Raw genomic sequence first — 12,247 nt, forward strand, 5'->3', positions numbered from 1 at the left:
CATCATTTTTATTTAATACTTCTTACAGTAATAATCATTTATTTACTCCTCTTATTTAGTAGAAACGCGAGTACAGGCTACGGCAGATCGTTCGGTTCCATGCTCATAAAATCTAAACGAATGCGAATTTCGGTTTGTAATATTGACATCGTATTCTTGGATAGTTAGCTAACGAATTATGCATTAAAAAAAATCGATTTTTTGAACCTTCTAATGTGGTTTCCCCCCTTAAAGAAAGTTGTAGAAGCAGGCCAACCCGCTTTGTTATCATCATGCTGGTATTTATGTCGCAGGCAAATGGTTGTTTCAGGTAAATAGCTTTTTCCTAGTAAGATACTATCTGTCTAGGCAAATAGTTTTATTCTATTTATTTCAGTCTAAATTCTATTTTCCTAGGCAAATAGCATATGGCTAAAATATTTTCAGGCAAATAGTTCTTTAAGCATTAAAAACAAGTAAATTTTTGTATTTAGTATTTATGTCTTCAAGAAATAAATAGTTTATTTGTATTTTTATTAAACTTAATAAAAATATATGAAATGTTATGCATTTTTTTGAAAATGATACGCAAATAATTTGACTCATTTGACACTCATTGATGATTTTAATTTAAGAAAAGTAAGTTGATAACGATAGGAGCGACAGGCATCCATAGCTCTTATACCAATTAATTTAGGAATTTCTTTCAAACGCAGACTTGTACTATATATATATGAGTGTATTTTTGGAAAATATTTTCGCATATACGCGGTGGTCCAAAAAAGTGTGACGACACAAAATGTATTTTTTTTAAATGGAAAACCCGGTATATATTTGGATTTGTCTGTTTTCAAGGTTTATGAACAACTTTACTTTTTGCAATTTGATTCGACCGTTCTCGAGTTATTCGAATTTTTCTAGAAAAATCTGCTCCAGCAGACATTTGTTCAAAAAATCAGAGAACACTCGATTTTTGGAATATCAATTTAGGATTCAGAACGAGCTTAAGCAACATAATGAAGTATGTTTAGGTGTCGAGAACGGTTGTCATGAACGTTTGGTCACTTTACTATGGCACGTTAACTTTTCGAAATTTGGAAGTACCATAACTTCATTTTTTTAAATGGCACCCCCCATATTTTATTACTTAGTCGTTTTTGGTGTCTCATTTTACATCTTTTATATCCCATATATCCTATACCTAACATTAATAGTTTGCAAAATAATTAGGGTTTTTTGAAAAATGCACACATCATATCGATGGACCACTCCGTGTATGCGAAAATATTTTCCAGAAATACACTCATATATATAGTACAAGTCTGCGTTTGAAATTCCTAACTTAATTGGTATATTAGCTATGGATGCCTAACGCACTGTTGCAGGACCCTGTATATTGCATTGTTGTATCAAAATAATGGTATTTGCCTAAAACAAACAAGCTTAGACAGATACTATTTGTCTTGTCCAATAGTATTTGCCTAGACATTTAATGATAAAACTGTAATGAACCACTGTTGGAAAAAGCTATCTGCCTGGAATAACTATTTATTTGCGACATTTACACCACTTGGCTACCGGTGGTGATTGGAAAAAATATTACGATTGTGACCCTCACAATTTTGATGGTACAAACAGGCCCGCGCCAACTACATGTGTATCGCACGACGGCGCTACTCAAATAAAGGCGCGGCGCGCCCACCCTACCGTAAACTGGAAAGATTTTGTCCGGTTCGAAAAAACCAGAAACGTATTTAGAAACGTCATGGTCATGGAAAGCAATACATGTGTATTTATCAGTCTCCAATGATGCTGGTATGTGGTCAAGTCCATTAACAGCAACACAAATAAGGGACTTAATAGAGAATGGTCTGGAAATATATCAAAATCTACGTAATTGTAATTACCCAAAAGATAAAAGTGGACGTCAATTTTCGGATCTTTACTTTTTTAGGATTTTGCCAAATAGCGAAAAAATTAAAAGAAATTGGTTGCTTTATTCAACTGAAAAAAATGCTGTTTTTTGTTTTTGTTGCAAAATTTTTAATAACGAATTAAGCAACGTAAAATTGAGTACTACTAGATTTAATGATTGGAGTCACTTAAGTGAACACTTAAAACTTCACGAAAAAAGTAAAATGCATTTCCAGAATCTACACATTTGATCAGATTTCTTAGAACGATTACAAAAGGATAAAACCGTTGACTCAGAATTTCAAAATGTTTTGAAAAGCGCAACTAAACATTGGCGTGATGTTATCGAAAGAATTATTTATGCTATTCAATTTTTAGCACAACGAAATTTAGCCTTTCGCGGTTCCAGTAACAAATTATTTGAAAGAAATAATAGTAATTTTTTAAAGTGTATTGAAATGATCGCAAGATTTGATCCTATCATGTCTGTACATATTAATAGAATTCAAACTCAAGCAAATGTGCCTCATTACCTTGGGGATAAAATCCAAAATGAAACAATTAATTTATTAGGGAATAATATAAAAGAAATTATTTTAAATCAGATCAAAATGGCAAAGTATTATTCTATTTTACTGGACTAGAGCAGATATCAGTTTATGTAAACGAACGAAAATGAGATCAGACGGATAAAATAACATTTTGAAAGTGTAAGATATGTAAGTTCTAATTTATATTGTTGGAATGTTTTAATAATTTATCATATCGTTTTCTCTATCATTCGTTTCGTCTTTTTTTAGCTTGTGTTGATGTGCTCAATAATAATAATTTTTACGTGGTGTAATTGTCATGGTTTGACGATCTTTTTTAAAACTTTGACTGTAAGTTTTATTTTTTATTTGTTTTTGTAGAGAATAGATTTTAAAATGTAATTTAGTTCGAATATGTATTCACAGTTTCTTTTTTGTAGATTCAAACTGATGATGGCCTAATTATGGCCGAAAACCGGTTTTTTGAGTAAATTATATTAAAATTATTAGCGAGAAAGAAGTTTCTATTACCTTCATCTATTTCTTAATTATAGTCCTCGCAATATGGATATACAATATCTAAATTATATAGTTGATAACAATCTAACCCATTCATTTCCTGATATCTATATTTCTCTACGGATTTTGTTAACAATTCCAGTCTCAGTTGCTACAGCAGAGAGATCATTTTCAAAATTAAAAATAATTAAAAATTATCTGCGGTTTACTATGGGACAAGATAGATTGGCAAATCTTGCAATCCTATCTATTGAGAGTGGCAAAAATTAGATATAGATTTAATACTAGGGCAATTTACTAAAAACAAAGTCAGAAAAGTTCAGTTTCTGTAAGATGCATTTCAATATATGTATTTTCTTATAAATTTTTTGTTAACCACGTGATCGAACACAGCAATTTATGTTAAAGTTATATTATTTTTTGTAAATATTGTTTATTTAAAAATATAAATAGTGTAAATCTTAAATAAAAATCTTTGGCTGTAAACTTTAAAAAATTGCAATATTTTGCACGTATTTTCTTTAAATAAAGGCGTTCATTAAATATATGCACGACAGCGCTAATTAGGCTTGGCGCGGGCCTGGGTACAAATGAACAAAAAAATTTAGTTATGGGAGGCGAAGCTTGTATGTGGGCTGAAGTGGTTGATCAAAACAATGTTTTATCAAGAATTTGGCCAAGAGCAAGCGCCGTAGCTGAGAAATTATGGTCTAGTTATAACGCCGATGAATATGAAAATGTTCAAAAAAGATTAGAACACTCTTGCCCATACTTCTTTTGCAGGTGTGGTTCTATTTAAACTACTGCAATAATTTTTCCATTTATTCCGTTTCTTCGCCTTCAGAAATCGTTTGACGTAGGCCATAGTCTCTTGCACCTTAACATAATTATCCAGGATGGGGTGCTGTTTGTACACTTTAATTACAGTTTTCCTCTCTTTAATAACTTTAGTGCACTCCTCATCCCACCAAGGCGGTGACGTTTTGGATGTTCTTCTGTATGGTCGCCTGCATGCAAAAACAGAATTGGCAGCTTCGGTCATCAGCCGAACTAAATAAGAATAACGATCTTGAAGAGGAAGATGAATTTTTGTAGAATCACAATTTTCTGTGATAGTTCTTGTAAAATCATTTAATTTTTCCGGTATCATTTTCCATTTGTTCTTAGGATAAATTGTTTGAGATAAAGAAACGGAAGAGTGATACTGAATAAAAATAGGAAAGTGATCAGAAGTAAAGGAGTCCTCCAAAACCTCCCACGTTACTTTGTGAGCTATGTCGCCAGATAAAATGGTGACGTCGACAGCAGAGACACCCTCCCCGGGCCTAGTTATACGGGTAGGAGATCCGTCATTACAGTATAGAAGTTCGTGGTAATCTATAGACTTCAAAAGCACATTACCAGCATGATTATTCTTAGAGGAGCCAAACGCAGTATGGTGTGCATTAAAGTCACCGCCTATCAAGAGGGGAGCAGAAATAGAGAACAGTTTATGGTAATCATCGCATTGCATATTAGCTCCATCTTGCCGATAAACCGAGCAAATGAAAATGTCTAACTCAGCTAATTGAATCCCACAAACATTTAAGTTCTGAACATTTAGTTGACAATTCATGTTATTAAACCTTATAGATTTCCGAACAAAAATCGCCGCACCACCATAACCATCCGCTCTGTCGTCTCAAATAATATTGTAACCTTTAAATTTAACTATCGTATCAGGCTTAAACCAGGTTTCAGAAATGAGTGCCACATCAATGTCAAAATCAAAAAGTAATGGCTCCAAGTTTTCTCTTTTTGAGCGCACCGACTGCGCATTTCATTGCATAATCTTAATTGGAGGCATAAAAAATTAATACGTAGAATAATCAGAAGAATAGTCATCTTGAGAACCACACCTTGAACCAGCATTAGATGAACTACCTTTAGACCGTAGTTTTTTAAGTAGCCGTTTTAAACGAGCTTTAAGTGCATTAGTTTTAACAACACGTATAACCATAACTAGCAACTCACACAGAGAATCGATATCTTCAGAATAAAGTTGAGCTACTGCGTTTGCGTCCTGTTTGCCTTTGGAATCAGTGATAAATTTACAGAAGTTGTCATATGAAATAAACATTTTATTAGCGAACAGTTCCTTAAATTCGGAAAAACATTCGGAATCAGTGTGGTTGTCAGCTATATTCTCCTCTTTGCGCTTTTTAGGACGGAGTTTAACAAAATCCGTAACAGGAGTAGGGTTATTTGGAGTTTTCCCAACATCTTTCGATTCAGATCCAACTGATGAAGGAGTTCTGCCACGCTTTTTAACAATTTCTAAATCATCGTCAATGACAATGGTGTCCTTGTTGACAATATTGACAATATCACGTTGGGAAGTTAAATCATTATTGTTGTCAATATTAGAACTGCTAGTGATTTTTTTACCTGAATTTGAAATCACATCACTGTCTGATATAGCGCTTACTGACGCCACATTGTGAGGAGAGTGAACATCTGCAACGGTAACCCCTTCACCAATCTCAGCATTACTTTTGGAAGTGCATCGATTGGCAATGTGGCCCGCCTTTTTACAAATAAAGCAGCGTATTTCGTCCGTTGCCAAAAATATTCTAAAAGTGTTTTTCTCATATTCGATTAATATAGAACTAGGGAGGGCAGTATTATCCTCTAGTATCAAATACGCTTGTCTACGAAAACTTAATATGTGGTGTAATATATTCTGGCTTATTAATTCCAGCGCTAATAAAAGTAATTGACGATACCATCTGCAACCCTAAAGCTTTTAATTCTTTTTCTATTACTTCGTGTGATAGTGAGGGAGAAACATTTGATATAACCACTCTTTTCGCCGGTGAAACCAGTCGTCTAGCGGAAAGAAATTTACCGTTAACTGTAATGCCGCCATGAGATATAATAAAATTTTCTACTGCCTCTTTAGAGGACAAATAGATAGAGATACGGTTATTAGAAACTCTTGATGCAAAACTAATGTTCTTAGGACCAATTAAATCCCCCAAACTGATTACCCAAACTGCTTAGTACTGATCCATACCTCCCCCTACATTTCATGATGACTCCTTTAACGTCCCACGAGCTGCAAAATACTTTTTCATTTCGCAAATCTACAGCGCCAGGTATTGATTATATCACCTACGATCTTATTGAACGTCTTCCTCTGGACGTGAAACATATTTTATTGGGCGTTTATAATGAGATGTGGGCTACAGGTAATTATGTAAAGGAATTCAAAAGTATTGTAGTTGTGCCCATCCCAAAGAACGGCTTGTCTTGTGGGGCAGATTCTTTCCGGCCTATTTCACTACTGTCGTGTTTTTTGAAAACATACGAGCGATTAATAAAAGCGCGCCTTGAATGGTGGCTAGATCAAAATAAGATCCTGCCTTGTCAACAATATGGCTTCAGAAAATCGGTTAGTTCGCTGGACGCGGTAGCAGATTTGGTTACCGAAGTTCAACTTGCTTATTCAAAAGATCAATATTACGCCAGTTTATTTCTTGGTTTGAAAAGCGCATACAATTCGGTAAACCTGGACTTATTGGAGCAAAAGATGAACTCTGTGGGACTTCCAGCTAAAGTGGCACGTAGTATTGTAAACATCTTTCGCGATCGAGATATTTATGTCCAAGGTCACAGAGGTAATTTTATCGGTCCTAGGAAGCTCTCTCTTGGTGTGCCACAAGGCTCCATTCTCAGTCCGGTTCTTTTCAATATTTATTCCATCGATTTTCATGAGCACCTGGGGAGTACAACCAAAATCATATATTGAATATGCTGACGATTTTTGCCTTGTATCATCTAAAAACACTTTAGAAGATCTCAATCACAATCTTACAAACACAGTCAGTGTTCTAAACAGGTGCATAGAGGATAACGGGATGACTCTTGCAGCCAATAAGTCCGCAATCTTGTACTTTTCTCGACACAGAAATATCCCTTTAGGTAACATAAGGCTAGATGATATCATCTTTCCCATTGAGAATTGTATAAGATATTTAGGGATTATGATAGATAACAAATTAACATGGCGGAGACATATTGATTACATTATCGGGAAATGTGAGAAAACTGTAAACATATTCCGTGTTTTTGTGAAAATAAAGTGGGGCGCAGATTTTCAGGCGGCACATAATTTCTATAAAAGTTGCATTAGGTCGCATTTGGACTTTGGATGTACTGTATACGCTAGCGCGAGGGTAAATCAGCTTGAGCGCATTCGGGTCATTCAGAGCAAATGAAGTCTACTCCTATTGAAACGCTTAACGTTGAAGCTATAGAACCCCCACTTAACTTCAGACGTAATTTCTTGTCGACGAAGCAGATGGTTAAACTATCAGCTTCGAACCATAAAACGTTTAAGGCTAATGTCGCTAAGTTAGCAGTGGAGGTCACGTGTAGGTTCTGAAAAAACAGGCCTACTCCCGCCCTTGTCGCTGCGTTCAGGTTTCTCTTCCCTCGCTTACTTTCTGTTTTGAGATGTTTCGTTTTTCCAAGTGCGACCTTTTTTGAGTACTTTGGCTCGCATCAAGTGATTATTCCTCCATATGGGAATGATGTTTGGGAAAATAAAGTATTGTTTGTTGAGACCCTGCAGTTGATAGAGGGTAGTTTGCTTGTTTATACTGATGCTTCCAAATCTGCAAGTGGTGGTGTTTATTGTGCTTTTTTGATACCTACTATTGATTACCATGCCAGTTTTAAACTTAATCCATCGACTAGTATTTTTGCGGCGGAAGCAACAGCAATTTTGGAGGCCTTAAAGTATGTAGATAGAAATATACGCCCAAATAGTAGCGTTAGTATGTTCACCGATTCAAAAAGTGTCCTGCTATCTATAAAACACAGGAAACACTTCTTGAAATACCACCCTGTTATAGTGGAAGTTTTGAATAATCTCACTAAGTTGAATGATCAATAGGGCACGGAACTTTTGTAACGGAACGATACGATTTACTCCCACCACTTGTTCTCCTAGAAAACAAGGCGGTGGCGTCAAGTCAACTCACCTCATCGGTTGTTGTTGACGACCGACAATCGGTTTATTACACGTCAGTGTCAACTGTCAGTACGATTTGAAAATATTAAAAAAAAATATATTTTATAACTTTAATTCAAAAAAACATGATCCGATTTGTAATATCAATCACAAATCGGATACGGATATAAAAAAATTGCTGTTAACGCATATTGAAACAACCATCCCTAAATTTTCTTCTGTAAATGACGTTCTAGTTGACGTTAAAATGAGTTTGTACCTAGAAAATAATCTTTCAACATCACAAGTTGTAAATAGAGCATAAATAAAATACTGAGCTATTGAACCATATTTTTCCTTAAGAGTTAAAGGTATATTGTTTTCGGCAATTTGTTGAACAATTCTCAAATCCGAACAACAATTTTACCACAAAGGGAAACTAAAAACAATTCTTAAAAAAAAATAATACGAACTCAAACAGAACTCCAACTTCCAATTAAAGGTAACTAAAGAAAGATAAATAGCAAATTTGACGAAATTATGCGGATGAAAAGCGTCGAATACTGCACATTTGGACAACAGTGAAATCGTACTGACAGTTGACAATGTTGACATTGATGCGCAATAAAAAACCGATCGTCGGTCGTCAATAACAACCGATCATTTTCTAGGAGATCAAGTGGAGGGGGTAAATCGTATCGTACCGTTACAAAAGTTCCGGGCCCTAATGATCAAGGCCATGTGGGTGAAGGCTCACGCTGGTTTTGTCCATAATGAGCGCGTATATAAGGTAGCTAAGGCGGCCTTTCGGGACGGCAAGCGGGTTGAAAACAAACTTTCTTCTTCTGAGGTCTTATCTATCTGCAGGGTGAAACTTGTAAAGGAGAACTGGTGCAGACACTGGAATCAAACATATCAGCACAGGCAGACGCAGTACATTCGAGTGGGCGTGATGTTTCTAGAAATTTCTTTTCAACTATTGTCAGGCTAAAGTCCGGTCATGGATGTTACCGTGCCCATCTATATAAAGTTAATATTTTACAGTCCCCCAATTGTTCGTGCGGGTTTGAAACGGAGGATTTGAATCATATAATTTTCAACTGCGATAAATACGAATCATATCGACCGGAATTCATCAGTTCTTTGCTATCGCACGGTTTCTCCTTGCCACTTGATGTTATTACGATTTTAAGTAGAAATTGTTTTGAGATTTTTAAAATTATTTTTGTTTTCATGAGGAAAAGTGCTATTATTATTTGATATCTTCTATTATTTAAAATTACTTCTTGTGAATCTGAACCCCTTAACCTACGACTTACGTTCGAGAATTTTGGGCCGAAAACGTAAACAAGCTTGCGCAGCCTTCGAGCCATTCGCACAACTTGTGTAAGTACGATGATCGGGCCAATCGTAAATATTACGGGCATCGCTCGTGGTACGACGGTCCCGGTTTGTAATTTGCCCCACCACCCTCACCACAAATTGCACCGACAGGGCTCGTGATATATTCTTATTATGGTTGACGCATAATTATTGCGGCTTTTCTTCGGTTTTTTTTCTTGAAAAACATGTTCAAATATACCCTTTGTTTTAAAAACATGTTAAACATGTTTTTGTTAAATATTCTCATCGTTTTTCCGCAAATTAATTTAAAAAATAATTTAAAAAAATGCCGCAATAATTATGCATCAACCTAATATCTCTTCGTATTTCCCCCCTCCACTTGTTCTCAGTGGCGTCAAGTTATTCTTGGTCACATTCGCACGTCAAAATTTATTTTCACAAGATGTTTTGTGCTAAAAATTCTTCTACCGAAAGTGACAGTAGCGATAATATAAGTCCTGTTCGAAAAAAATGTATACGAGTTATTGATGATACTTCTGACGATGATCAACTACCAGAGCCATGGCTTTGGCAAGAAAGAAGAAATAGTCAAAAAATCTGGTACTATACGATGACTTCTGGTATAAGAGCGGCAGCCTTACGTCAACTAGGAGGAAGTAGAAGACAGTTAGATGTATTCAATCTAATATTTGATGACGTATTCTGGGAAAATATTGTAACCGAAACTAACCGGTATGCAGATCAAATACGAACGAATTCACGCAGAACACGACAAATCGACGACAGTTGGTTTCCTGTAGATTCTAACGAAATTAAAAGATATTTCGCGTTAACCATAATAATGGCACAGGTAAAAAAACCAAGAATACAAATGAATTGGTCGAAGAGGGCTGTTATCGAAACGCCGATATTAAGAAAATCAATGCCTTTGAAAAGATATTTGCAAATTACAAGGTGTTTGCATTTCGCAAATAATAATCTGGTTGCCAATAAATTGAGCAAGATTAGACCTGTGATCAAGTTTTTAAACCAACAATTTAAAGAAGTATATATAATGAAAGAAGACATTGCTATTGATGAATCGCTTATGAAATTCAAGGGGCGCCTATCTTATAGGCAATTTAACCCATCAAAAAGGGCAAGGTTTGGCGTTAAATTTTATAAATTGTGTGAGTCCGATTCAGGCTATTGCTATGAATTTAAAATATATACAGGCCACGATAAAATAAACCGTGATGATAGCGCTTCGGAAAGTGTTGTGAAAGAGCTTTCTGAGTCAGTGTTGCACAGGGGTCACACTTTATACATAGATAACTGGTATTCTTCCCCAAAATTGTTTATGACATTATCGTTCAATTATAAAACAAATGTAATTGGCACAGTACGTGGAAATAGGAAGCATATGCCAAAAGATTTGTGTAATATAAAATTAAAAAGGGGGGAATATGCAATAAGAAGCTGCAACGGAATACTAGCTATAAAATGGAAAGATAAGCGAGATCTTTATATTATGACGACAAAACATGAAACAGTCGAAATGACTACACAAGGATTCAACCGTACTCCAAAACCAAATTGTATTAGAGAGTACAATAAGGGAATGAATGGAATTGATCTCCAAGACCAAATATTAGCATGCTTTCCAGTAATGAGGAAATACATGAAAGGCTATAAAAAATTTTTTTTTTATCTGTTCGATATTGGTCTTTTTAACTCATATATTTTATGCAACAAAATAAATAACGGGAAGAAACAATGTTACGTTGACTATAGAATCAAGATAGCCGAATCTCTATTGGAGAATATGCCAAAACCATATTATAAAGAACGAAGACAATTATCTTCCGGAGATATGCCAGAGAGACTACACGGGAAGCATTGGGCTCATTTTCCAAAACACATTGACCCAACAACATCAAAGTTGAGACCATCGAAACCATGTAAAGTTTGCCAAAAAAATAAGAAACGTAAAGAAACAACGTGGGAGTGTAAGAAATGTAAAGTTTCCTTACACCTACCAGAATGTTTCGAATTATATCATACCATTGTAGATTTTTAATTTTGTATTTTGTATTACTGATTTTTGTTAAATAAACTTTTTTTGTAAAAAATAATATAGGAAAAAGTAGAAACTTTTTTTGAGAAATACTAAAATATTTAATTTAATTCAAATAATAAACATGTTTCGAAACTAATGTTTCTTCTTCGGTACTTAAATTAATTTACAATTTGATGGAAAAATTTAAGGTTTGTAGGGATTAGGTATAAGTTTAAACTTTTCTTCTTAAATACAAAATAATTTAAAATTTACAAAAAATATCAAAAAATTAAATAAAAAATCCTTCAAAATAATTTTTTTTTGGAAAATAACTTATGTTCTAAAAAATAATATATTTTTGGGCAAATTTTTCAAAAAAAATTATTTTAAAGGTTTTCTATTTAATTTTTTGATATTTTTTGTAAATTTTAAATTATTTTGTATTTAAGAAGAAAAGTTTAAACTTATACCTAATCCCTACAAACCTTAAATTTTTCCATCAAATTGTAAATTAATGTTTACTATTTGAATTAAATTAAATATTTTAGCATTTCTCAAAAAAAGTTTCTACTTTTTTCCTATATTATTTTTTAATTATTTGAGAAACATGGAGAATTTCATCCCTTTTTTTGTAATTACTTATCAAATATTCCACAAATATTTATAACTTTAGGAGGATGCCGCCGCTAATATTTATATTTGGCCCGATCATCGTACTACGGGCTATGCCCGTAATATTTACGTTTGGTCCGATCATCTACTACGGGCTATGCCCGTAATATTTACGTTTGGCCCGATCATCGTACTACGGGCTATGCCCGTATTTGTAGGTTAAGGGGTTGATTAGCCGTTTTGCACTGTGGCTTATGGGCTGGGATTCCACAGAGCCATAAAAAAAAAACACTCTTGCTGTATGAATAGAAGAGA

At 34.5% G+C, this 12,247-nt stretch overlaps 1 protein-coding gene across 1 annotated transcript; it reads left to right on the plus strand.

Annotated features, from left to right (window-relative positions):
* The first annotated feature begins 9,724 nt into the window (after window positions 1–9,724).
* Window positions 9,725–11,341, plus strand: LOC111429465 (piggyBac transposable element-derived protein 4-like). Its single transcript, XM_023065377.2, has one exon. It carries the CDS (start codon window positions 9,725–9,727, stop codon window positions 11,339–11,341), a length of 1,617 nt encoding a protein of 538 aa, XP_022921145.2.
* The last annotated feature ends 906 nt before the right edge of the window (window positions 11,342–12,247 follow it).

The sequence above is a fragment of the Onthophagus taurus genome, chromosome 7, assembly GCF_036711975.1.
Source record: "Onthophagus taurus isolate NC chromosome 7, IU_Otau_3.0, whole genome shotgun sequence".
Taxonomy (NCBI): domain Eukaryota; kingdom Metazoa; phylum Arthropoda; class Insecta; order Coleoptera; family Scarabaeidae; genus Onthophagus; species Onthophagus taurus.